General features: G+C 41.6%; 1 protein-coding gene across 3 annotated transcripts in view; it reads left to right on the plus strand.

The window, feature by feature from the left end:
- Positions 1–24,294, plus strand: part of SLC66A2 (solute carrier family 66 member 2) — a 175,518-nt gene that overhangs the window by 102,819 nt on the left and 48,405 nt on the right. For all 3 annotated transcript variants that reach the window (XM_040353845.1, XM_040353844.1, XM_040353846.1), the window contains one exon: positions 20,175–20,391. In XM_040353845.1, the coding sequence (XP_040209779.1) occupies positions 20,175–20,391 (217 nt within the window). The remainder of the gene's footprint in view (positions 1–20,174; positions 20,392–24,294) is intronic.

Genomic DNA, 24,294 nt, shown 5'->3' on the forward strand with positions numbered 1-24,294 from the left:
GTGCTGTACTCACTGTTTGGAGAATGTGCGGCTGCTTGTTGGACTGCTGCCAGTTTTAACTGTAGCTCTGCGTCTCTTATGTGTTTATCCTTCTGTAGTTCTGCGTCCCTTATTTGTTTATCCTTCTGTAGTTCTGCGTCCCTTATTTGTTTATCCTTCTGTAGCTCCGCGTCTCTTATTTCTTTAGCCTCCTTCGCTAACAGGTCCATCACTTTCAGTACCACATCTGGCGTTGGGTTCGGGCCGAACCACGCCAGCTTCTCTCTCATTAGCTTGTTGGCTGGCGATTCCTCCTCCTGAATCACTGGTGTCTCCATCTCTTGTACTGCTGGCGTTGCTGCAATCCCGTCCTCCTGGTCTAGCTCCATTGATTCTGCTATGATGACCCGCTTGGTTTTGTTGCTAGCAATCCTTCCACGAACTTCCAGTAGTTCTTCCAGTGTCTGCTTGGAATCCGGGTGTGAAGGGGAATAGAAGGGAAAAATCCCACTGCTACCAACCAATTGTGACGGTATCGGTATGATATCCCCGTCAACGTTCCCTTCTTCCCATAACGAAAATCACCCCAATATTCCACGAGGAGGGATATCCCTGGAATCGCCCAGAAAGCCACACATGAGACCAGCTTACTGCTTGAACAACACAGACTTTAATGTTATAACACACACAGCTTATATGTCATTTCCAAAACTGTTACAATGACAAATCTCCGCCCCCCTCACACTGGGGCTTCCATACAGATGACTAGGTAGACACGACGGGGCCGATGCTGAAACACATTTTCTTTAGACAATGACATCAATGACGCTGAGCACTAGCTGTACTGAATACATCAACCAGACCGCTCGACCCCGCATATAGAGAGATAATTACCACAATGAAGCAATCAGAATAATTAACACAAGCCACTTAAACCCAGCTCTCCTTCACACAACACAATAGATCAATTAACCTTTAGAAATAGTGAGGGGACATTAGCACATCAATAACCTGGCTAGCAGGGAGCAGTAAACTGAGACATATAGGCAAATGTATCACAATATCTAAAGTCAGAACTTTTTTTTTTAATTTTGGATTTGGGAAGATTTAATAGCCATATCCATTTTTTTGCCATGTGTCCCCTGAAAGGGGTTGTAAAGGCAGAAGGTTTTTTATCTTAAAGGAGTTCTCTGACCTAAAACTTTTAACCCCCGCTGTGCCCGGGCTGTAAAAAAATAGAAAATAAACTTTCACTTACCTGCCTACGATCCCCCATTGTTCCGATATCGCCGTCCCGTTCTCCGGTCCCGGGCCCCTTCCGCTTCCTGTGTGTCGGTGACTCATAGTGCGCTCAGCCTATCAGCGGCCGCAGCAATGTCCCGTCGCGGCCACTGATAGGCTGAGCGCACTATGAGTCACCGACACACAGGAAGCGGAAGAGACCGGGACCGGAGAACGGGACGGCGATATCGGAACAACGGGGGATCGTAGGCAGGTAAGTGAAAGTTTATTTTCTATTTTTTTACAGCCCAGGCACAGCGGGGGTTAAAAGTTTTAGGTCAGAGAACTCCTTTAATGCATTTTATACGTACATGAAATGTTCCCCACATGTTGGTAACAACCCATGCAAACCATACATACAAAGAAACCAAAACAAATTAGTTCAGGAGTTAAGTATGTGTAATAAATTGGAATGACACAGTGAAAAAGTAATTGGAAAGCAATCATTGCCCTTGTCATTGCAAATGTTTCAGCTGGTATCAACTAATGACCTGATGGGTAAAAGCAAAGGGCTCTCCCAAGACCTTTGCATCCTTATTGTTGCAAAACATAATGATGGCATTGGGTACAGAAGGATTTCTAAACTTATGAATGTTCCAGTGAGTACTGTTGGGACCATAATCCAGAAGTGGGGGAAAAAAACAAATTTTACCATAAACCAACCACAACCAGGTGCTACTCGCAAGATTTCTGATGGTGTAGTAAAAACAATTATCAGAAGAGTTGTCCAAGAGCCAAGGACCACTTGTGGAGAGCTTCAGAAAGACCTGGAATTAGCAGGTACAATGGTTTCAAAGAAAACCATACGTAATGCACTCAACTGCAATAGCCTATTCAGGCTCTCCGTGCAAAACTCCATTGCTGAACAAAAAACATGTTGAAGCTTGTTTTAAAGTTTGTTGCACAACATTTAGACAAGCTGTGAGAATATAGTCTGATCAGATGAGACCAAAATTAAACTCTTTGGGTCCCATAATACACACAATGTTTGGAGGTTCAATAGCACTGCATGTCACCCCACAAACACCCACATGCCAGCAGTGAAGATTGGAGGTGGGAACATCATGGTTTGGGTGTGTTTTTTTTTTTTTTTTTTTTAAGCATACGGTACTGGCAAACTTAATATCATTGAAGGAAGGATGAATGGAAAAATGTACCAAGACATACTTGATAAAAATCTGCTGCCATCACCAGGATGATGAGGATGAAACAAGGGTGGACATTTCAGCAAGACAATGATCCCAAACACAAAGCCAAGGAAACTCAATTGGTTTCACAAAAAGAGAATAAAGCTGCCAGTATGGCCCAGCCAATCACCTGACTTGAATCCAATAGAATTAACTAAAGATCAGAGTTTATAGAAGAGGACCACCGAACCTTTAAGATTAGAAGACTGTGTGGAATAATGGGCCAAAATCACACTGAGCAATGCATGTGACCAGTTTCTCCATGGTCACCAGTCATCTCTTTGACCGTCGGAGGCCCGGGCGCAACGTTATGACCCGGAAGTAAACAAAACATGCAATCGCGGCTGTCGGCATGAGATTGGTGAATTTTTTTTCACGATCTTACGCTTGTAAGCCTGGAAGAGAGATGTGGGGTCTTGTTGACCCCACATCTCTCCATAAACAGGACCTGTCACAGTGATTCCTATTACAAGGGATGTTTACATTCCTTGTAATAGGAATAAAAGTGATCAAAAAATAAAAAAAAAGTGTAAAAATGAAGTAAAATAAAATGACAATTTAATTTTTTTTAAATGCCCCTGTTCCCGGTAGCTTGCGCGCAGAAGCGAACATGCGTGCAAGTCCCGCTCACATATGTAAACGCAGTTCAAACCCCACATGTGAGGTATCATCACGTGCGTTGGCGCGTGTGCAACAATTCTAGCACTAGGCCTTCTCTGTAACTCGAAAATAGTCAAAAAAATTAAAGCGTCGCCTACGGACATTTTTTAGTACCGAAGTTTGGCACCATTCCATGAGTGTGCGCAATTTTAAAGCGTGACATGTTGGGTATTTATTTACTCGGTGTAACATCCTCTTTCACATCATACAAAAAAATTGGGCTAACTTTACTGTTTTTGTTATTTTTTAATTCGTGAAACCGTTTTTTTTCCTAAAAAAGGCGTTTGAAAAATAATTGCAAATACCGTGCAAGAAAAAAAGTTGCATTGACCGCCGTTTTATTCCCTAGGGTGTCTGCTAAAAAAAAAAATATATATATAATGTTTGGGGGTTCTGATTAATTTAATTAATTTTGAGAGAAGTGCCAAAATAGGCCCGGTTGTCAAGTGGTTAAACCTCACATCCGGTTTTGTGCATTTTAGCGAGCCAAAAAAAGTTTTCAGACCTTTCTCACCCTAACAAGTTTAATTTCAGCCTATTAAACATGAATATTGCTTTTCATACAGCCTTTTGTAGCATCTACCATGCAATGATCTTTGTCCATTAACGTTTGTAATGGCAAACCCTGAGACCAGGAATGCTAGCAGCTGGGTAGGGTGGAAATATCACACATGCTTTTTATCTCTGTTGAAGAGGCAGAGATGAATGAAGATAATTCTGTGCAGTATTGCCTCTTAGACCGTAGTTGAGAGATTTCCTAACATGCCTACAATACTGGATGTATGTGTGTGTTGAAAGCAAGCTCTGTCAAGGGTGATGTCTTTAGTTTCTAAATGATCACATATCCCCACGCTTGGAAAGCTTTACGGAGAATTCATTGAAACACTAGAAAAAAGTTGGTGACCAGGTGACACTGCAACAAGACAAGGGAATTGATATAGACTTTTCCTAATCATTTTTTGAGGTTATTAAATGAAAAATATTCTTTGAGTTAAAAATGCACTCCAGTCAAAAGAAAAACTTCACACTGTGCACATAGTCTGTCTTTTTAGAACTTCAGAATTTAGTCCAGGCATAGCTATGATGCGCCGTGCCACAGCACTTCCTGGTAACCAGTGAAACTCTTGCTTGCCTATTTTCAATACTGGAGAGGTTTTTCTAAACCCAGGCGTATATCAGGCTGAGAGAGAAGGGAAATTATTTTGTAGTGGATTCAGTAGACCCAGGGACCCTACATTTGAGGAGATCTCTGAAATCTGGATGCAGTGGATTGCATAGAATTTAGATTACAGTGAAACCTCGGATTATGAGTAACGCAGTTAACAAGCCTTTCGCAATACGGGCATTTTTAAATTTTTTTTTAATTCTGACTCGGTTTGCGAGTGTTGTCTCGCAAACAAACAGGATTCAAGCCTCTGTGGTGTGCAATACTGCATTTGGCCAGAGGTGCGGGGGGCGCTGGAGCTGTTCGTAAACACTCTGTTTCCGAGGCTCTCCGGCGCCCCCACCTCTGGCCACATGCGGTATTGCATGCCAAAGAAGTCAATGCGGAACAAATTGTTTTACTTTCCAATGACTTCTATGGAGAAACTCACTTCAATATGCGAGTGCTTTGGATTAGGAGCATTCTCCTGGAACGGTTTATGCTTGTAATCCAAGCTTCCACTGTACATTGCAATAAACTGAATGTACTTCTAGAGATTTGCCACATTTACAGATTTTCTTGATAGCTTTGGCTGTTCCTGTATATACCTTTTTAGCAGCTATAGAGCGTAACGTCTGTCTCGGATGCCTGCACTGACTTTTTAAAGTAGTGATGGCTATTAAAGGATTGAAAATAACCTCAGGTTGTAAACATTGCCAGGCCCTGAATTGTACGCAGCAATGAGAGGTATTTAAAGCGGGGGTTCACCCTAAAAACGATTTTCTAACATTACATCCAGCTCACTCTCTACATTCACAGTATGCCAATTTTTTTTTTTTTACTGTACATACCTCGTACAGCTATTTTCTTCCCTGGCTTCCGGGTTGGGACTCCCGCGGGAGTTGGCGTTCCTATCCAGCAGGTGATTGACGTGATGACAAAAACGACCTCCCCCGTCGCATAAGGAGCGTCACGAGTTACCGAAAGAACCCGAACGGCGGTGCGCAGGTATAGCGCTGACTCGCCGTTCGGGTTCTTTCGGCAACTCGTGACGCTCCTTATGCGACGGGGGGAGGTCGTTTTTGTCATCACGTCACCTGCTGGATAGGAACGCCCACTCCTGCGGGAGTCCCGACCCGGAAGCCAGGGAAGAAAATAGCTGTACGAGGTATGTACAGCAAAAAAAACACAAAAAAACGGTATACTGTGAATGTAGAGAGTGAGCTGGATGTAATGTTAGAAAATCGTTTTTAGGGTGAACCCCCGCTTTAATCCTATTTAACTATCTTTTGGAAAGGATAGGATATATGGTGTGTTGTAATCTATACCATAAGGCCGGTGATACACAGAACTAATTTCTTTCCAACCACATGCAACAGACCGCGTTGATGCTGAAATTCCTCTTGCTGGCCCATTATCTTCTCCCGCCAGGAGAAGACGGTGATTATTGCTAGCGGCTATAGCAGCCGCTCCCGATAATTGCAAGATAATCTGGCAGGCTGGTTGTACCCAAGTTGATCGCTCAATCAACTTGGTACATTCAGCCTGACCATTAACAGTTTAAATCTAACTATGTATAGCCAGCCTTAGGGCATAAAACATACAGCACATAACAGTGTATGTATATGTACATTACTTCCTGGATGGATTTCTTTGGTGAACATAGATAGAATCATTATGCAGAGGAAATGCTCTGGGTAATCTACATTCTACCTACATAATGCAAACAATCGTGCCTTGACATCTCAAATGTCTCTGGCCTTCTGAGGCCCAACCTGAGGCACTTTGGTCCTTGCTGTGTGTCCATTTTCTAGACCCTAGTAGTGGAAGTATGAGCATTAATTTGCAAAGGGTCTGTAATGGCTGTGATCTCTATCAGTCACCTGTCCACAGTCCTGACTGCCTCTAGCAGTAGGTTTCTATAACATGTCTATGGTCTTTGACTATCCCATCCAGTATGTTTGCCGTTTCTGACAGTCCTATGTAGCAATATATAGCAATACATATGCTGAATATAATGTGTTTGCCCTTTGTCCTTTTTAAGGGCTGCATTGGCACCCAATCCCCTCCCCCCCCCCCCCCCCTCCGCTTAAATTTTAAATCTTAGGTCTATAAGATACCACCATCAGGAAATGTAATGTTTTAAGCAAGCCTGGATATTTACTATATTGTCAAAAGTATTGGGACGCTTAACTGTTACACGCACATGAACTTTAATGACATCCCAGTCTTAGTCCATAGGGTTCAATATTGAGTTGGCCCACCCTTTGCAGCTATAACAGCTTCAACTCTTCTGGGAAGGCTGTCCTCAAGGTTTAGGAGTGTGTCTATGGGAATGTTTAACCATTCTTCCAGAAGCGCATTTGTGAGGTCAGGCACTGATGTGGACGAGAGAGCCTGGCTTGTAGTTTCAGCTCTAATTCATCCCAAAGGTGTTCTATTAGGTTGAGGTCAGGACTCTTTGCAGGCCAGTCAAGTTCCTCAACCCCAAATTCACTCATCCATGTCTTTTATGGACCTTGCTTTGTGTATGTATATCGTGTTTGTGCTATGGGTGAAACAAAAATCAAAGCTTGAGTGCCTAAAAGAAGGATTTACCTCAACTGTAGAATTACCATGTTTGGATGTGGTCCCTTATGCCTCGTACACACGGCCGGACTTTCCGAAAAAAAAAAAAAAAGTCAAGACGGGCTTTTTTTTCTCGGAAAGTCCTGCGGTATGTAGCCTCCATCTGACTTTTTTTGTCGGAAGTCCGACGAACCTTAGAGAACCTGTTCTCTTTCTTTCCGACGGACTCACGGCGGACTTTTGTATCAGTACTTGACATGCAGATCTTAATTATTTTTTCATAGTAGTAGAACCCCTCTGTCATCCCAGACTCTTATTTTCTACAGGGGATAATGCTACAGAACCATTTCATCAAAGGGGTTGTAAAGGTTCGTTTTTTATTTTCTGAATAGGTTCCTTTAAGCTAGTGCATTGTTGGTTCACTTACCTTTTGCTTCGATTTCCCTTCGAAATGTTTTTTTTTTTTTGTCTGTCTGAATTTCTCACTTCCTGTTTCTCCTCAGTAAGCTTGCCCCCATCATCCGAGCCGCTCTGGCTGGGGGTTGGTCAGCCAGAACAGCTTACTGAGGAGGAACAGGAAGTGAGAAATTCAGACAAAGAAAACAAAGGGAAAAAAAACAATTGGAAGGGAAATCAAAGGAAAAGGTTAGTGAACCAACAATGCACTAGCTTAAAGGAACCTATTTAGAAAATAAAAAAAACAAACCTTTACATCCCCTTTAATTAAACAAGCTGTGGTTAGAACCCGATTGGTTTCTCTGCAGAACTGTGACTACGTTTGTCCACTCTAGCTCTAACCTTTACAACCCCTTTAACTGCTTGCCCCATGCCCACAGTAGTTGTTCTGCGATCGGACAGCAGCTGCAGGCCGAGCGACGTACTGGTATTTCGCGCTTGGGGCACCCTTAGCATGAGTTTGCCGCGCCCTCGGCATGAGTTTGGCAGCTGATTTCAGCCAATGGTTTTGACTGAAGTCAGCTGATCATCTGTGGCCAATCACAAACAGAGTTCTGTGTTTACAAAAATACAGAACTCTGAACTGTGAACAGTGATCTGGCTGCTTTGCAGGAAGAAGAAACAGAGTTAAGTAAAAGCAACATACATTACACAATGTTAGGCACACAGTTAACCCTTTGATTGCCCCAGATGTAAACCTCTTCTCGGTGTCATTAGTACAGTGAAATTATTAGCACTGATCACTGTATTAGTGTCACTTTTGATATCCGTGTCAGTCAGGGTACCTCCCGGCCAGCATCAGCTAGTCTGCCACACTATCGCAGGCCCTCTATAAGTCGCTGATCACCGCCATTACCGGTATAGTGTCATAGCTGTGTATATTCCAGTGTGTGTATATATACCATTGTTTACTATTGCTTCCGCGCAAACCAATTATTTACATTTTTATTTTATTTTTATTAGAAGTTTTTTTTTTTTTTTTTTTTACCAAAGACATGTAGCAAATTATATTTGTGCCTATATGTGTAAAGATTTTTTTTTCTTGGATATGTTTTATACCAGAAAATAGAAAATCTTGTTTTTTTTCAAAATCTTTTTTCATTTTATATCGCAATGAAAAACCCAGTGGTGATCAAATACCACCAAAAGACCGCTCTATTTATGCGGAAAAAAATTATAAAAATATTTAATTTGCGTACAGTATTGCATGACCGCGCAAGTGCCAGTTAAAGTAGCACAGTGCTAAAAAGCAAAAAAATGCTCTGGTCATGGAGGGGGTAAAATCTTCAAGTGGTTAAAAAATAGTGACATATACTTGCTTCCCAAATTGTTAGAACTGTAAAAGTTGGCTAATCTAGTGCTTTTTATGTATAATCGGGATGAAATTATACTCAAGATCAGTGTGTGGGTGTAAAGGTGGAGTTTGAATAGGAAGTCTTTCACATTTTAATTATATCTATTATAATACATCCACGTTGTATAGAAAGTGCCACTGCTTAGTTTACTGCAACTTTGAAAATGAAAATTGGGTAAAATAATACCTTTTACTACTTGCAAGTACAAAATGTTTTTCTACTCAGAAATATACACAGAAGTGTTCTCTTTTCTCATTTTCTACATGTATTGACTTTTTTTCTCTAAATGGTTAGTGTCAACCCTTATGCTTTTGTACATGGCGCTTTCATTTGATGCTGTTTTTTTTTTCTTTTTTGGGGGGGGAGATAAAAACAAGATGAAAGATGAAGGAAACAAATGGGAAGTTGTTGCTTATGATTAACCACTTCAGACCCGCGCTATTGACAAAGACGTCAACAGAGCGGCTCTCAAGTGACGGGTGGACGTCTTTTAAAAAGCATTACACGCGGGCGCCACTGGGTGGCGCGCAGCGGGTAAACACTGTCCCAGCGCATCGCTAAAGAGCCGATGCGTGTACCTGGCGGCCGCGATGTCCGCCGGGTACACGCGATCGGCGATGACACAGCAGGTGACAGCAGGGACGTGGAGCTCTGTGTGTAAACACAGAGCTCCACGTGCTGTCAGAGGAGAGGAGACCGATCTGTGTCCCTTGTACATAGGGACACAGCATCAGTTACCTCCCCCAGTCAGCCCCCTCCCCCCACACAGTTAGAACACACCCAGGGAATACATTTAACCCCTTCCTCACCCCCTAGTGTTAACCCCTTCCCGGCCAGTCACATTTATACAGTAATTAGTGCATTTTTATAGCACTGATCGCTGTATAAATGTGAATGGTCCAAAATTTGTGTCAAAAGTGTCCGATATGTCCGCCGTAATATCACAGTCCCAATAAAAATCGCAGATCGCCGCCATTACTAGTAAAAAAAAAAAAATAACAAAAAAAATAATTATGTCCCCTATTTTGTAGGCGCTATAACTTTTGCGCAAACCAGTCGCTTATTGCGATTTTTTTTTTTTACGAAAATACGTAGAAAAATACGTATCGGCCTTAACTGAGAAAAAAAATTGTTATTTTTTTTTTCAAAAATTGGATATTTATTAGTGCTGTCAAGCGATTAAAATTTTTAATCGCGATTAATCGCATTAATGTCATAGTTAACTCACGATTAATCGCGCCATTAAGGAGGTTCACCCTTTAAAAAATTTTTTTTTTTTTTTCTTATTTTTATTTTTTTATTTTTTTATAATATTAAATTGTGTTTTTTAATTTTTTTATATTTTGATCACTTTTATTGCTGTCACAAGGAATGTAAACATCCCTTGTGACAGCAATAGGTGGTGACAGGTACTCTTTATGGAGGGATCGGGGTCTAAAAGACCTCCGAGCCCTCCTTTGCACTTCAAAGTATTCAGATCGCCGAAAACGGCGATTCTGAATACTGTGTACTTTTTTAAATCCGGCGCCATTGGCAGCCGAGAAACCCGGAAGTGACGTCATGACGCCGCTTCCGTGGTTTCAATGCGGAGACTGAATCAAAGCCGTTTACGGCTTAGTGTCAGTCTCCGCCTGGACACAGAAGGCGCCGGATGGAGGATCGGGTCTCCCGGTGGGACGGGAGGCCCGGTCAGAGCGGCGAAAGGCGGCGGGAGGGGGGGATGTCCCCTCCCGCTCCTCCGGCATAACAACCGAGCGGCTTTTAGCCGCAGCGGTTGTTATGTTTGGATAGCCGATCGCCGGCTCTAAACAACGATAAAAAAATTGACGGCGTTAACATGGGTTTGCGTTAACGCCGTTAATAGCGCGTTTAACTGACAGCACTAATATTTATTATAGCAACAAGTAAAAAATATATATATATTTTTTTAAATTGTCGCTTTTTTTTGTTTATAGCGCAAAAAATAAAAACCGCAAAGGTGATCAAATACCACCAAAATAAAGCTCTATTTGTGGGGAAAAAAGGACGTCAATTTTGTTTGGGAGCCACGTCGCACGACCGCACAAATGTCAGTTAAAGCGACGCAGTGCCGGAAGCTGAAATTTCGCCTGGGCACAAAGGGGGTTTATGTGCCCAGTAAGCAAGTGGTTAATCAGTTTTCTTGTTTTATTCTAGGTTAATCAACAACTAAACCAACGTGTCATCAATGGCAATAACAATTTTGTTTTCCACATGATAGTGTCTTTTCTGCTGGACTGGGGCAGTTGCGTGCTCCCAATATGCATTATATGCAGTGTCTGATGACCAGACCAGCAATGCTATACAGTGGGGATCGAAAGTTTGGTCACCCCAGGTAAAAAAAAAATATTAATGTGCATAACGAAGCCAAGGAAAGATGGAAAAATCTCCAAAAGGCATCAAATTACAGATTATAATTTCTTATAATATGTCACAAACAGTTAGATTTCATTTCCATCATTTACACTTTCAAAATTACAGAAAACAAAAAAATGGCGTCTGCAAAAGTTTGGGCACCCTGCAGAATTTATAGCATGCACTGCCCCCTTTGCAAAGCTGAGACCTGCCAGTGTCATGAATTGTTCTCAATCATCGTCTGGGAAGACCAGGTGATGTCAATCTCAAGGGTTTTAAATGCCCAGACTCATCTGACCTTGCCCCAACAATCGGCACCATGGGTTTTTCTAAGCAGTTCTTTCGAAAACTGAAACTGAAAATAGTTGACGCTCACAAAGCTGGAGAAGGCTATAAGAAGATAGCAAAGCGTTTTCAGATGTCAATATCTGTTCGGAATGTAATTAAGAAATGGCAGTCATCAGGAACAGTGGAAGTTAAAGCAAGATCTGGAAGACCAAGAAAAATATCAGACAGAACAGCTCGCAGGATTGTGAGAAAAGCAATTCAAAACCCACGTTTGACTGCACGATCCCTCCAGAAAGATCTGGCAGACACTGGAGTTGTGGTACACTATTCCACTATAAAGAGATACTTGTACAAATATGGTCTTCATGGAAGAGTCATCAGAAGAAAACCTTCTACGTCCTCACCACAAAAATCAGCGTTTGAACTTTGCAAATGAACAAATAGACAAGCCTGATGCATTTTGGAAACAAGTTCTGTGGACCGATGAGGTTAAAATATAACTTTTTGGCCGGAATGAGCAAAGGTACGTTTGGAGAAGAAAAGGCACAGAATTTAATGAAAAGAACCTCTGTCCAACTGTTAAGCATGGGGGTGGATCAATCATGATTTGGGGTTGTATTGCAGCCAGTGGCACAGGGAACATTTCACGAGTAGAAGGAAAAATGGATTCAATAAAATTTCAGCAAATTTTGGATGGTAACTTGATGCCATCTGTGAAAAAGCTGAAGTTAAAGAGAGGATGGCTTCTACAAATGGATAATGATCCTAAACACACCTCAAAATCCACGGGGGATTACATCAAGAGGCGTAAACTGAAGGTTTTGGCATGGTCTTCACAATCTCCTGACCTCAACATAATTGAAAATCTATGGATAGACCTTAAAAAGGCAGTGCATGACAGAGAGCCCAGAAATCTCAAAGAACTGGAAGACTTTTGTAAGGAAGAATGGGCAAAGATACCTCAAACAAGAATTGAAAGACTCTTGGCTGGCTACAAAAAGAATTTACAAGCTGTGATACTTGCCAAAGGGGGCAGTACAAGATATTAACTCTGCAGGGTGCCAAACTTTTGCAGACGCCATTTTTTTTGTTTTTTGTAATTTTTAAAGTGTAAATGATGGAAATAAAATCTAACTTTTTTTGACATATTCGAAGAATGTCTAATCTGTAATTTGATGCCTTTTGGAGATTTTTCCATCTTTCCTTGGCTTCGTTATGCCCATTAATACAAATTTTTACCTGGGGTGCCCAAACTTTCGATCCCCACTGTACATAACAGTACTGTACTATTGTGAGATCACTGTGTTTATAAGTGTAGCACTACCCCCCGGAGGAGCTGCTGGTTTGTTTTGGGTAGCATGTTACCTCTATTTCCTCGCCGTCTAGGGTACCAGATGAGAGTTGAAAAAAAGTTCAATGTCCACACTCTTTTCTTTGCTTTTATTTGTCCAACTTGGTAAAAGAATAAAATAAGTAGTTGGAGATGGAAGGGTAATGGGTAACAGGTTCAGGTGTATAACTTCTATTCGGAAACACTCCTGCTTCCAGCAACGCAGCTCTCGTCTCCACTCTAGCCAGAGCGGGTATTGTGCACCTGGATAGACCTCTCTCACTAGCCTAGCAGCCAGGGTGTCACACGGAAACTTGGTAAAGTCTCTGCCACAGACCTTCCCAAAGATGGAGGTACGGTAAATTTGGTCCAAAATCCTCTCAGCACAGGATTAAGCACCCAAATCTCTCCCAAAGAACTTCTTGTAAAATTAGAATTGACAGGCGATCATCATCCAGCCTTCCAGTAATAGTGCATCCTTCGATGAAGATCAAGGCCTCTCCTGAGATACCAGCCTCGTGCTTGGGGGTCTCCAAGACAGGTATTTAATCGAGTGGCTTCCTCCCTCAGGACGGATAGCTCAGGACCAAGCGTAGAACCAGTCTGACTACCGGGCCTACTTAGTAGATCACAACCCCCGGACCAACGTGGTCCCGGATGCACCCCCAGCCATGAGGGCCACACACGGGGGGTGGTGGGACGACAGAACCAGGATCGGCGACGACCCCAGACTAGTGACGTCTGTCCTTTAAGTACTCCTCCCCAGCATGCACAGTGGGACGATCAACTCCCTCTGATTGGCTGCCGAAGGGAAACACCTTGACCTGACTGCTGCCACCCTCGGCCTGGAATGGTAACGTCACCCCAGACAACAATAGTGGTCACTCACAGTACAGTCATGGCTGGAACAGAGGCCCAAATTTTGTGAAAAATCATACAGTCTGAGTCAACTAACTCTCAGACTACCCTCTAAATTGAAATCAGTGCCAGCCAAAAAGTAGCAGGCCGCTACATAAGCATACAGCTAAAAAGATATTAGTGGTGCAATAACAATTCTGTAAAAAGCTACTTTTATAATCATCTTTCCTGGAGCCTATTTGTACCTTTTCGGTCTGTCACTGGGCAAAGCTACTTGCTGGATCTGACACACAAGTGTGTAAGCTGCCTGCTTCCCTCAACACAATTTGTAATTCCTCTTGCCAGCCCCTATGTCTCTATAGGAAACTACCGTCTATCAATTCTGCAAATATTGGCTGCTTGCCGATTCAACGCAGTACATATACTGCAGCAGATCGGCTTGTACAGGCATCGTAATGTACCCGTATGTCATGACTTTAGTCCGGATCCGCTCACGCATTCTTCATCCTTAAAGCGAAGGTCCGGCTTTAAATAACAAACACTGTAGCTGCTGACTTTTAATAAGCACATTTACCTGTTCAGGTTGCCCGCGATGTTGGCCACCCAAGGCCGATCCGTCGATCGTGGCTGGTCCCGGCGCCGCCATTCTCACTAAGGGGAACAGACATTGAAGCCTTACGGCTTCACTGCCCATTTCCTACTGCGATTGCGCGAGTCGCGCAGCTATTTGTAAATGGGAACACCGTCCTGTGTGTCCCAGAAGGCAGCGTGCCTCCATTTCCCAGGAGGCTTAGCGAGAAGGAGAACGCAGAACCTCACCTCGGAAGAGGAAGAGGCAGATTAGGACGATCTGCCTAGTAACAAGAATTTCAGGTAAGTATAAAAAAATTTTTTTTTTTTTGGCTGCGCCTCCACTTTAAAGCTTGAGCTGCGCTGCGGCACAAGCTGATCAGTGGGTCACAGACAGTGATTTATGGCTGGGACCTGCTGAGCGAATGACGCAAGAGAACCCATGTTGGTAAACAACACAGGGCTCTTTAGAGACCGGCATGTGACTTATTAAGATCAGCTCACCTTACAAATGGTAAACATTGTTGGGCACACATTAAACCCCTTTATCGCCCTAGATGTTAACCCCTTCCCAGCCAATGTCATTAGTATAGGGACAGCGTATTTTATTAGCACTGATCACTGTATTGGTGTCACTGGTGATGTCAGTGTCAGTTGTCCCCTGCACTATTACAGTCCCACTCTAAGTTGCTGATCCCTGCCATTAGTAGTATAAAAAATGAACAAATTATCATTTCAAGTTGTAAGTGCTGGCGTCATAGGAAAGCATCTTAAAGAAACAAAACAAATCCTGGAAGACAAAGGCATAATCGGCTAGTATGCCTTAATATTACCTGTAACCTTAAAGGGGTTGTAAAGGTTCGTTTTTATTTTCTAAATAGGTTCCTTTCAGCTAGTGCATTGTTGGGTCACTTACCTTTCCCTTCGATTTCCCTTCTCAGGCCGAGTACTCACGAGCAGACATGTCCGATGAAACCGGTCCGCGGACCGTTTTCATCGGACATGTCTGCCCGGGGACTTCTGTTCGATGGCTGTACACACCATCGAACAGAAGTCCGCGCGTAAACCATACGCGGGGCGTGTCCGCGGTGTCGCCGCGTCGATGAATCGGTGTCGCCGCGTCGATGAATCGGTGTCGCCGCGACAATGACGCGGCGACGTGGGCGGCCTGCCTTTAAAATGCTTCCACGCATGCGTCGAAGTCATTCGACGCATGCGAGGGATTGCGGGCGGCCGGACATGTACGGTAGGTCTGTACAGACGACCGTACATGTCGGGGGGACAGGTTTCCAGCGGACTGTTTTAAAGCAAGTCCAGGAAACGGTTGTCCGCTGAAAACCTGTCCGATCCGCCCGAAAATGGTCCGCTCGTGCCTACACACGGCCAAACATGTCTGCTGAAACTGGTCCGCGGACCAGTTTCAGCAGACATGTTTGGTCGTGAGTACAGGGCCTAAATGTTTTTTTTTTTTGTTTGTTTTCTTTGTCTGAATTTCTCACTTCCTGTTCCTCCTCAGTAAGCTGTTCTGGCTGACTGACCCCCAGCCAGAAAGGCTCGGATGATTGGAGCAAGTTTACTGAGGAGAAACAGGAAGTGAGAAATTCCGACAAAAAAAAAAAAAATTTAGAAGGGAAATCGAAGGGAAAGGTAAGTGAACCAACAATGCACTAGCTTAAAGGAACCTATTTAGAAAATAAAAAACAAACCTTTACAACCCCTTTAACCACTTAACCCCCGGACCATATTGCTGGTCAAAGACCAGAGCACTTTTTGCGATTCGGCACTGCGTCGCTTTAACTGACAATTGCGCGGTCGTGCGACGTGGCTCCCAAACAAAATTGGCGTCATTTTTTCCCCACAAATAGAGCTTTCTTTTGGTGGTATTTGATCACCTCCTGCGGTTTTTAGTTTTTGCGCTATAAACAAAAATAGAGCGACAATTTTGAAAAAAATGAATATTTTTTTACTTTTTGCTATAATAAATATCCCCCAAAAATATATAAAAAAAAAATTTTTTTTCCTCAGTTTAGGCCGTATTCTTCTACATATTTTTCGTAAAAAAAAAAAAGCAATAAGCGTTTGATTGGTTTGCGCAAAAGTTATAGCGTTTACAAAATAGGGGGTAGTTTTATGGCATTTTTATTAATATTTTTTTTTTTACTAGTAATGGCGGCGATCAGCGATTTTTTTTTCGGTACTGCGACATTATGGCAGACACTTCAGACACTTTTGACACATTTTTGGGACCATTGGCATTTTTATAGCGATCAGTGCTATAAAAATGCATTGGATTACCATAAAAATGCCACTGGCAGGGAAGGGGTTAACACTAGGGGCCGGGGAAGAGGTTAAGTATGTTCCCTGGGTGTGTTCTAACTGTAGGGGGGGGATGGCCTCACTAGGGGAAATGACTGATCGCTGTTCATACATTGTATGAACAGAAGATCAGCATTTCTCCCCTGACAGGACCGGGAGCTGTGTGTTTACACACACAGCTCCTGGTCCTCGCTCTGTAACGAGCAATCGCGGGGTGCCCGGCGGCGATCGCGCCTGCCAGGCACGGGAGTCGGGGACGAGCGGGGGGCGCACGCCTCCGGCGGCACGCACGCGCCCTTAGTGGCTGCTTAGAGAGCTGACGTATAGCAAGTCGGCAAGTAGTTAATTTGTAAACAAGGGTTTACAACCACTTTTAATTTTGTGCATTACTCTGTATTTCACTTCACTCTGGCAGTGGAATGGTGCACCCAGGAGCAAAAAGGGCACATAAGAGTAGAGAGCAGGGGAAGTGGGAGTGAATTGTATCTTAAGCCTATGTGTTTATTTTTTGGAAAGAGTAAGAAAAGGTAAATTTTCTGTCAGTTTTTTTTATTTATTTTTTTAAACGCTTTCTGAAATTCACTTCCTGTCCTGTAAGCACATCACAAATTAAAATATTTTTTTTTCCAGAGTGGGGCAAAAATCTTCTTTCCAATCTCTAGAACTAAAAAAGATTTGGCTTTAGATTCGATTTTTTTTTTTAGGGTTTCTAAACTCCCAAGCACACTTTTTTTTTTTTTTTTTTTATTACTGCTTACCAGTCCTTAGATCTCCAAAATATAACATTTGTTATATAACATTGTTTTTGGGTTTTGATATGCATTAAGTGCACCTGTTGCTTTTCAAAATTGATGCAGGCGTTGTCAGCGGAATGACTGCAGTAGCTTTCTATTCTAAACCTTCTGACTTTGAGGATACAAATAATTGACATGACATTAGATGTTGAAATGCCACGTGTTGTTTGCCGACTCGATCGCTTCCGTTTTTAGTTTAATTAAAAATGGTGTAATTTTACAAATGGATTTGTAGTGGTTTTAGTGATCAAAATAAATACCAATCATTGGACGTTGAATGTGTAACAAGCAATTATGAAGGATGACCTCGTCCTTTTGTCATTTTCAAGATATTACATTCTGAAATGGAATCTTCAGATATCAAATAACAACCCATACCACAAATAACTTCTGACAGTGGAGATCGATTGTGTTTGAGTGAATACAGACATGAGAAGTTTAGTGATCTTTAGGTGCTAACTTGATATTTGTTTTTTAAAGGGACTATTGAAGGCATTACTCAAATATGTATAATGTTTTAACTTTATATTATCTGCTTTTCTAGATCTGCACGCCCATTTTAATCGGCATTTACCAGATAATTGACCATAGTTGCTTGGTTAAAAAATTAATAAAAAAGTAAATGTGTGTGTGTTTATATATATATATATATATATATATATATATATATATATATATATATATATATATATATATATATAAACACACACACATTTACTTTTTTATTAATTTTTTAACCAAGCAACTATGGTCAATTATCTGGTAAATGCCGATTAAAATGGGCATGCATTAAATTACTCCTGAAGTATTGTCTAATAGGGGATAAAACACAATTCAGGAATATTCCTTTATCCCATTGTTTTGCAAATATACAGTACAGACCAAAAGTTTGGAATCACCTTCTCATTCAAAGAGTTTTCTTTATTTTCATGACTATGAAAATTGTAGATTCACACTGAAGGCATCAAAACTATGAATTAACACATGTGGAATTATACATAACAAAAAAGTGTGAAACAACTGAAAATATATTTCATATTCTAGGTTCTTCAAAGTAGCCACCTTTTGCAGCAGACACATCTCTAGAACTGTTAAGAGGAGACTGTGTGAATCAGGCCTTCATGGTAGAATATCTGCTAGGAAACCACTGCTAAAGAAAGGCAACAAGCAGAAGAGACTTGTTTGGGCTAAAGAACACAAGGAATGGACATTAGACCAGTGGAAATCTGTGCTTTGGTCTGATGAGTCCAAACTTGAGATCTTTGGTTCCAACCCCGGTGTCTTTGTGCGACGCAGAAAAGGTGAACGGATGGACTCTACATGCCTGGTTCCCACCGTGAAGCATGGAGGAGGAGGTGTGATGGTGTGGGGGTGCTTTGCTGGTGACACTGTTGGGGATTTAATCAAAATTGAAGGCATACTGAACCAGCATGGCTACCACAGCATCTTGCAGCGGCATGCTATTCCATCCGGTTTGCGTTTAGTTAGACCATCATTTATTTTTCAACAGGACAATGACCCCAAACACACCTCCAGGCTGTGTAAGGGCTATTTGACCGAGAAGGAGAGTGACAGGGTGCTGCACCAGGTGACTACCTCTTGAAGCTTATCAAGAGTATGCCAAGAGTGTGCCAAGCAGTAATCAAAGCAAAAGGTGGCTACTTTGAAGAACCTAGAATATGAAATATATTTTCAGTTGTTTCACACTTTTTTGTTATGTATAATTCCACATGTGTTCATTCATAGTTTTGATGCCTTCAGTGTGAATCTAAAATTTTCATAGTCATGAAAATAAAGAAAACTCTTTGAATGAGAAGGTGTGTCCAAACTTTTGGTCTGTACTGTTTGTACACTTCAAACTGTATGATTGAATCGGTTCTGATATTACTGTTTTCCTAACCTGACAGCTATTTATTCTAAATAGGAAATTTTCTTCATTTTGTTTGCGTATATTAAAGATTTTAACTACCAGCAAGAATGAGTCCTAACATTTAAAAAGCACCTGTCATTTCAGATCCATCATGGCAGCGCCTGTTAGCGGGCATCCATCACCTGCTGCCGCCAATTCCCTCAACTTGTGTCACTGCTGCATCACCAGCTGTCCCATTAAAGTGGATGGGACTGTCTGTGAATAAACAGCGGGTCAGAGGAGGAGCCGCTGCAGGACAGAGACGGTTGCTCTTTAAAAATTATCATTTAAATCAAGTGGTTTAAATCAAGCTATTTTACTAGTGATTTAAATCAAATCCACCCTGACAAATAGAGACACAGGCAGCAATAAAAAAAAACTAGTTCAAAATCTTAATCTTCTAAACAAAAAAAGGTTTTAGGTTAAGTTCTACTTTAAATAATATATTGATAATATCCCAAACTCTCTCGTGATTCCTATTAAGCCACTGGGGTGGGACAACAAACGCCACCTGTAGTCCATATGATGTAAAGAGGATATGGAACAAGTATTTTGCATGTCTCATGGCAACTGCCTCTCATCTGCCCTGGAAATTTAAAAGTGTCCAGGTCTACATGACAGCAGAATGGAATGCCATCTGCCCAATCCACATGCAGTTATATGGTAAATGGGCCTTAAAACCAAGAGGGCCCTTGTGCAGTCTGCACATATGGTAAGAGCGTCCCTCCATGACACAGGATTCAAAAGGGAGTAAAGCAGAAGCTGTGTGAAATCAGGCTTTCTCTCTCTTTGATCTAAGCTCCAGTTGGCACAATCTTAGCAAAGCAGGCAGGGAGGGAATTAAGGCAAGAGGAGGAGTCACTCCCCTAACCCATCAATGCATTTTTCAGCTTGAGATATTGAGCTTTACTCTTCTTATAAATACAAAAATGTTTTTAATATTTTTTTCCTCATTTAATTCTGAACGTTGTGTATAAAAAAAAAAAAAGATATACTGTACTAAAAAGCTATACATTACATTTGGTATCTAATCTATGATTGTTTTATTGCTGTACAAATCTTATTTTGGATTGGTTTTTGACACTTCTTGACTTCTGTTGTTGCAGATTTTGACATGAACTTCTTCTGGCACTGGAGCAGATTTACAGACTACATGCAGTGTGTGCTGGCGTTCACTGCTGTTGTTGGATATATCACCTATCTATCCCTAGACTCTGTGCTCTATGTAGAGACACTGGGCTTTCTAGCAGTATTCACAGAGGCTATGCTTGGTGTTCCTCAGCTGTACCGAAATCATCAGAACAGCTCAACAGAAGGCATGAGGTGAGTGTTAAGGCGTCGGGATGTCCATTTAGATGCATTATACCCTTGCTTGAACAACAGCCCATATACGTTGATCGCGATCGACCTGTCAACCGCGGGGAGATGACAGGTGGATCGCAATCAAGTCCTTCCTCCACTTCCCGCTGAGAAGATATGAGCTTAGGCCTCTTGTCGCCTGAGTTCTCAGTCCAGGAAGCAGAGGCATCCCCCCCTCACAGCCTGCCCCTTGTTGCAGGGTGGGGAATGCCTCTGCCACCTAGGATTTGCTAGGGCAGGTTCAGTCTCACCTCCCAGTGTTCCGTGCGCTTATCTCCTCCATGCTGCGAGAGGAGGACTGGTGGGATCAGTGCACTAGAAACAGGTTGTTGTATCACAGCAGCTTTCCTGCACAGCTCTGCTGTGGGAAAACCCTTGTACCCACCTAACATCTGTGTGCCCTTCTCTTGCCAACATAGTACAACATAACCATTTCAAAAACCCATTAGACATATGCTCCCCCAGAAATGTACATGTCTTCTCTTCTATCACAATTCCAGAAAACTAGGAATGTATTCCTTAGTAAAGGACGGGAGAGTATCGTTACTTTATGTCCCAATAGCCAACTGTGCATTGAGGCATCATGAACTGAAGTATAGAACACTCAGGCTGCTTGTTACTTTTCATTTAGTTTCTTCTTTCAGTTTCTTTAACAAGTCCCTTACAAAAAAAAGTCTGCTTTTTATATATGTAGAATTTTGATAAAGGTAGGGTAGGGTTTTTGATATTTTAATCGGGGGCTTTTTTTTAGGTCTTTCAGTAATATAGCAAGTGCTTGTATCATCTATATGAAAGTGCCATATACTGTATATATTTCTAAAGTTATGCTGTACTGTTTTTCCATCTACAAGAGAATTGTATTATTTTTTTAATGTTTCTCCACTAGTTTGCAATCTTTCATTGCTTCAATTTTAATGGTTTTTAGTAAGCCATCTCCTTAAACCTAGTACCCACTATATCAGTTATTTTTTTGTTCAACCCGTGAGCTGAACGAAAAAAAAAACTGAGTAGCTTGGGAGCCGACAGCGGGCTTCAGCCCGCTATCTGCTGCTAACAGGTCACAGGAGTACAGAACGAACTGGGCTCATGTGATCCACAGCTATATTTCTTCTTTTAAGCTGGTCATACACTCTGGTAAATTTTTATGTACAGAAAATCTTGGCAGTACATTTGATAATGCCAACAGAAATGTAATCTTGTTAAAAACGACTTTTTTCATATGATTTTGGTATAAGAATTTACTGAACGTAAACCACATACACTGTTATTAATTGTTCATTTGAAAAACGGTTTCCATCCTGCTTTTTGGAATTTTCATGTCGCTACAGTCAAAAACAATTGTCAATTTGACTCGACTGCCTATAAGAAAGTCAGACAAAGGTTTCAAACTAAATTCTGCTAGTGTATGGCCGACCAGCTTTAGTTAATACTAATCTTATGCCTCGTACACACGATCGGTTTTCCCGACAAGAAAAGTGCGTTGTGAGCTTTTTGTCTGGAATTCCTACTGTGTGTATGCTCCATCACACTTTTTCTGTGAGAATTCCTGCCAAGAAAAGATTGAGAGCAGGATCTACATTTTGGTGACAGGAAAAATTCTTATCGGGAATCACGGTCGTCTGTATGCGATTACGACGTGAAAAAAACGCGCATTCCCAGAATCAAGCAGAAGAGCCGAACTACCTTCTGAACTTCATTGATCTCGGCTCGTCGTACGTGTTGTACGTCACTGCATTTTTGACGTTCGGAATTTTAGACAAGATTTGTGTGACCGTGTGTATGCAAGACAATTTTGAGTCTTTTTCCTGCTGGGAAAAAAAAACAGTTTTCCTGTCGGAAAAACTGATCGTGTGTACAGGGCATTAGTTTACATTGTGTTTGTAGTGGGGTTTTTTTTTTGTCCAGTAGCAAAGTCACATTTAATTGGACATCTGTCTGAGCTAGATGTTAGTGGAGATTACATGTAAGCCATGTTACACCCACAGTATTACGGAACTATTTCAACAAATAAGCTGATTGGGAAAAAAACATGGAAAGTTTTTACCAAGACTTACCTATTTTTACAAGTGTTAACAGACTATGAGAATAAACAATACAAAGCTGTACCTTTTTATAGGCAAACAGGGAAAATATTCAGCCGTGAAATGTTTCATCAATCTTAAAGATTATATATGAAAATATTTATGAACCAGAAACATATTATAACTTCTTATATATAAAACTTTAAATTGAAATCGAATTAATAAAAAAGTGCTACTTTTTTTATAATTGAAAATGTAGCCCTCAGAGGGAATCTTTTGTTGTCTGAATTAATCCACTGTTGATGGCAAGTGAAGAAACAAATGGTCCTAAAATAATTAACATTGTTAATTGTAACGTTGTTTCATGGAGTACTGCATTTATACATTTTGTGCAGGCAAAACATAAAAGGCCTTTTTAGGTGACTACCAAGCATTTAGACTTGTACTGAAATTTTAGAATGAGCCTGTCTAATGTAGATTAGTATATAAAATAATAAGGTTAAATATCAGTCACCAATAAGTGACTGGTTCCCTACTGCGCATTCGCGACTCGCATTCTGCTATCTTCTGGGACCATGTGTCTCCCCAGAAGACAGCGGGGGGAGCGCCAGATGTGGCATAGACTGCGGCAGATAAGGCAGGGGTCTATGCCCAGAAGTGGGTGCAAATACCTGTCTTAGACCGGTATCTGCTCCCCCCCACCCTGAAAGGTGCCAAATGTGACACCGGAGGGGGGGGGGGGGAAGAATCAGGACAGTGAGGGCTCCATTTTTGTGTGGACCTCATTTTTAATTTGAAGAATGGAAGGAGTTTTTGGTGGACTTCCATTATTTCTGCATACGCAAGCTTTCCACGGATTTGTTAATCCAACTTGACTATAGCACTACTCCATTATAAATAGGTAAGACTTTCATAACTAGTAAACACTGCACATACTACAGGAGAGTATTATCATTCTATGGTATTTTACTTACTAAAAGCCTGGGTACAAAAACTGGACTTAAGCCTCTTACACACGGACTGAATGATGGGTGACATTGGCCAGTTCAATATAAACTGGCCGACATTTGGTCCGTGTGTATGGCAGTCAGACGTTTGGCTGGCTTGTGTCAGGCGAGCATGCTGAAAAACCAGCAGCCGACTGGCTTCCAATCGGTGCTCTCAACCATTGGCTGAGATGAGAGTGCTGAACAAAGTGCTCTGGCGGGGGGCGTCCCCCTGTCAGAACACAATAGCGTTACAATGTTGGATCAGCGGTTCCGACCTAAGCTATCAGAATTGTTTTTTGTTTTTTTTCTTGAAAGAAAAAAAAATAACCTGATAGTGTGTACTAGGTTTGATATTTTAACACGGCTCTCCATACCTGCCAATTGCTGGGTTCAGTCCTGAAAAAAACTTTAGAAGTTATATAGATATGTAAAGCATAAGGCTGATTATCAGGAAAGGTATGCAAATGCCTAATTTGCATGACAATCGTTCACTATGTGGTTAACTTCACAAGTGTTCCACTAGAGAGCACACATGTATTTTTCGCTTTGATTTAAAAAAATGCTTTGTTGGATTGTTTTAAAATGTACTCACGGTTAGGACTGAGATAGGACTTTGGATTTGCATTCAAAGAGAATTAAAGATACCCACATAGTTGAGGAATCCACATGGGTTTGCAATTACTCCAGAGTTTAGCACTACCAAATAGAACAGAGGGTCTAATATCCAGGGGGATCATTAATCCTTAATGTGACCTTCCCTCTTTCAAGTCACCTGCGCTTTGTCTGAAGACATTAATTGGACAATGTCACTAAAGACATGCACATTTTTTTTATTTTTTTATTAATTGAGCATTTTT

Source organism: Rana temporaria, chromosome 5, assembly GCF_905171775.1.
Source record: "Rana temporaria chromosome 5, aRanTem1.1, whole genome shotgun sequence".
NCBI classification, from domain to species: Eukaryota; Metazoa; Chordata; class Amphibia; order Anura; family Ranidae; genus Rana; species Rana temporaria.